Here is a 3,762-nt window from a genome sequence, read left to right on the forward strand (position 1 = left end):
ATATATCAGGTCGTTGCCAGTACCGTGTGACTGGCCCTCGTGCCGGTGGCACGTAAATGCACCCACTACAACAAACAAGATGAGGACAAATATCCGTCGAATGTAAATAATGTAAGTTAAATTGTGTTAGATATTATACCTTTGTTTTGGTCTTCATCTCCTAAGACTTGTTCAATTTTAATTTTGCTGTCCTCTGTGCTGCTTATGGTATCTTTAGCATCCTTTTCTTCAGTTTTCTCTCCTTTATCATCTTCATCATCATTGTAGTCTTCATCGTCATCAGTAGAGCTGAAACCACTGCTGGTGGACCAAATGTAACAAATAAGCAAAGCATAAAAATACACACAGCAATATGAGTTAAAAATAACTGATAGCTAACAGCTTTCCATCTTTCTTATTGAGGTGCTGCTGGGGTCTCTAAATTACAATCTTAAACACAATGTTGTGACACAACAGTGGCCCAATTGATTTACTTCATTTTGAAAATCACAATGTTCTATTAATTCATCATACCTACTCAAAAGTTGTACTGAGAGATTCTACTATATGCTCAGATCACAAGAAAATATAAAATGAGTACTGGTGAGCTAATGAAATACTCAGCAGTTTTACAATGATGTCACTACATTATGTAGTAGATTATTCTCTTGTGTGGTATCTTACTCACACCTCAGTACACTTGGCCATTGAATTACTGTATTTGGCCCCCATGAATCATAGTTAACAATGCCATGTAACTAGCACCTGTGAATTGTAGTTGTGGTCGTTGATGGTACCATGTAAATGGCGCTTGTGAAGCATAGTCGTAGTTGTTGCCGGTACCATATAAAGGTCACCTGTGAATTGTCATGGTCATTGCCAGTGCCATGTAAGTGACACCTGTGAATTGTAGTCATGGTCACTGCCAGTGCCATTTAAGTGGCACCCATAAATCGTAGTCATGGTCATTGCCAGTTTCATATAAATGACACCTATGCTGGTGGCACATAAAAGCACCCATTCCACTCCTGGAGTGGTTAGCCTCGGGAAGGGCATCTAGCCATAGAAACCATGCCAAATCAGACTGGAGCCTGGTGCAGCTCTCCGGCTTATCAGCTCCAGTCAAACAATCTAACCCACACCAGCATGCAGACTGGACATTAAATGATGATGATGATAATCCCTACAGTTACATTAATTTTTCTGTTAATATCATTTCCCTTCATTAAAGCACAATCAACAAGATTAATGCTTAACTCTGGTTCTCTGTAACATAATTTTTATAATACCAACCCACCTGAAAACCAGCCTTGGTTCCATGTCATTAAACTGCCCATTTTAAGGTTTTCATATTTAAATTAAAATCTTCCATCAAAACTTTTTGTTATGTTCCAAAACAACAGCTCACAATGAAAAAGCAAGTTATTTTATTAAATTTCTCCAAATTGTGAATTATTTTCAAAATAAATAATAATCAGAGTCAATGTATTTCATTAAAAAGTGCTGAATCCAGTCTTAGCTAGGTTAACTGTCTATTGCAAGTACTTTTCCTATGGGCAGAATTTAATTCATCACCATAAGTCAATTTGACAATTTTGCCATGACTTATCACTTAATGGAATCTACTAGCTGCAGTAGATTTGGGGTTAAGAAATTTTCTTCACAACCAAGTGATTCTGAGTTCAGTCCCACTATTCAAGTGCCTTGGATTGACAAATATTTCAAGTGGAAAGTATTGCTTTCTACTTTAGCGGATAGATGTGTGAGTGTGTGTGCATATTTTTACTAATGTTTATGGCAATGGATGAAAATGTCAGTGAAAAAATTTAAAGACTTCTGATTTTGAATAGAAAAAGCTTGTGTAATATTTGTTCTACCCAAATTGCAAAAAACAATTACTTGACATTCTTGCCATCAGAGTAAATGCAACTAACTAATGATTGCTCTGTTGGAAAGCTCTAACCAACAACACTATTACTTACCATATACAATATACAAATAAATAAGAGATAACTGAGTCATTGAGAAATAAGTATCTTAGCTATGAATGTATTATAATGCTATTGATATGATACAAACCATCAATCACTTGGCTGACTGCTCAGTACCCTTTTAATTTGGCTATCTGTGTCTAAAAAAATGTTTCAAGAATCTGTACGAGTGGCTGTGTGGTAAGTAGCTTGCTTACCAACCACATGGTTCCGGGTTCAGTCCCACTGCGTAGTACCTTGCGCAAGTGTCTTCTACTATAGCCTCGGGCCGACCAAAGCCTTGTGAGTGGATTTGGTAGACGGAAACTGAAAGAAGCCCGTCGTATATATGTATACATGTATGCATGTGTGTGTACATGTTTGCATGTCTGTGTTTGTCCCCCCCCCAACATCGCTTGACAACCGATGCTGGTGTGTTTACGTCCCCGTAACTTAGCGGTTCGGCAAAAGAGACCGATAGAATAAGTACTAGGCTTCCAAAGAATAAGTCCTGGGGTCGATTTGCTCAACTAAAGGTGGTGCTCCAGCATGGCCACAGTCAAATGACTGAAGCAAGTAAAAGAGTAAAAGAGTAAAAAAAAAAAAAATGAATAAAACAACTTACCTTCCCTCATCACTAGATTCCTCAGCAATACTACTGACTGATGGCAGTGTAGAATTATTAGCAGCCAGTTCATTAGGAAAACTTTTGTTGGAGAGCCAGGAAAGATCTGAAGCTAAGGAATAGAACCAAACATTATAAAACATAAAATACACAAACAAAAACATACACTTAGGTGAAATTTTACCAACCAGCCAACCAAAAAATATTTTCACATGTTTTATATTTAATATATATATATTTAAATATAATAATGTATGAGAACATTTTATAAACAAACTTTATAAGCACCAATTGAGTTGGTACTTGATAATAATTTATATTTAATTTACTAAACATATTTTTTCCAAGTATGGAAAAAAAATGTTAAGATAATGATGAGATAAGTGTGTTTTATGCTTATTAAGGTTATTATTCTAAATCAATTTTAACAATAACATAGGCGTAGATGTGGTTGCGTGGTAACTTACTTCCCAACCACATGGTTCTGAGTTCAGTCCCACTGTGTGGTATATTGGGCAAGTGTCTTCTACTACAGCCTCAGACTGACCAAAGCCTTGTGAGTGGATTTGATAGACGGAAACTGAAAGAAGCCCATTGTATACACACACACACACACACATATATATTGAGTCATTCCATAAACAATGCAGTTTTTTCAACTGCATGCACTAAAAATTGAAGGGGGACAGGATAAACTACCTGCATCGATGTGACAGACCCATTAAGGGAATCATACTGCTGCTATTTAGACCTAGGAAGCTCGACCGCTTCCTGTTGGCCTTGACATATTTCCTGTGTCCTTATATTTATGAAGGGGAGACAAGCCATGATTGCTGAGGACATGCATAAGCTTGCAAGAAACGAATCCAGTATGCTCCGATGGATGTGTAATGTCAGTGTGCATACTCGACAGAGTGTAAGTACCTTGAGAGAAAAGTTGGACGTAAGAAGCATCAGTTGTGGTGTGCAAGAGAGACGATTGCGCTGGTATTGTCATGTTGCAAGAATGGATGAGGATAGCTGTGTGAAAAAGTGCCACACCCTAGCAGTTGAGGGAACCTGTGGAAGAGATAGACCCAGGAAGACCTGGGATGAGGTGGTGAAGCACGACCTTCGAACATTAGGTCTCACCGAGGCAATGACTAGTGACCGGGACCTTTGGAAATATGCAGTGCGTGAGAAGACCCA

General features: G+C 38.0%; 1 protein-coding gene across 3 annotated transcripts in view; it reads right to left on the reverse strand.

The window, feature by feature from the left end:
• Positions 1–3,762, reverse strand: part of LOC106876672 (nuclear exosome regulator NRDE2) — a 30,528-nt gene that overhangs the window by 20,059 nt on the left and 6,707 nt on the right. For 2 of the 3 annotated variants that reach the window (XR_008263749.1, XM_014925306.2), the window contains exons 2-3: positions 2,575–2,686; positions 140–300 (exon numbers count right to left, since the gene is read on the reverse strand). Coding sequence is in view for 2 of the 3 variants with exons in the window: in XM_014925306.2 (XP_014780792.1) it covers positions 140–300; positions 2,575–2,686 (273 nt within the window). In the remaining variant the exon portion in view is untranslated. The remainder of the gene's footprint in view (positions 1–139; positions 301–2,574; positions 2,687–3,762) is intronic. The other variant, XM_014925307.2, reaches the window with a different exon arrangement.

The sequence above is a fragment of the Octopus bimaculoides genome, chromosome 3 (genome assembly GCF_001194135.2).
Source record: "Octopus bimaculoides isolate UCB-OBI-ISO-001 chromosome 3, ASM119413v2, whole genome shotgun sequence".
Taxonomy (NCBI): Eukaryota; Metazoa; Mollusca; class Cephalopoda; order Octopoda; family Octopodidae; genus Octopus; species Octopus bimaculoides.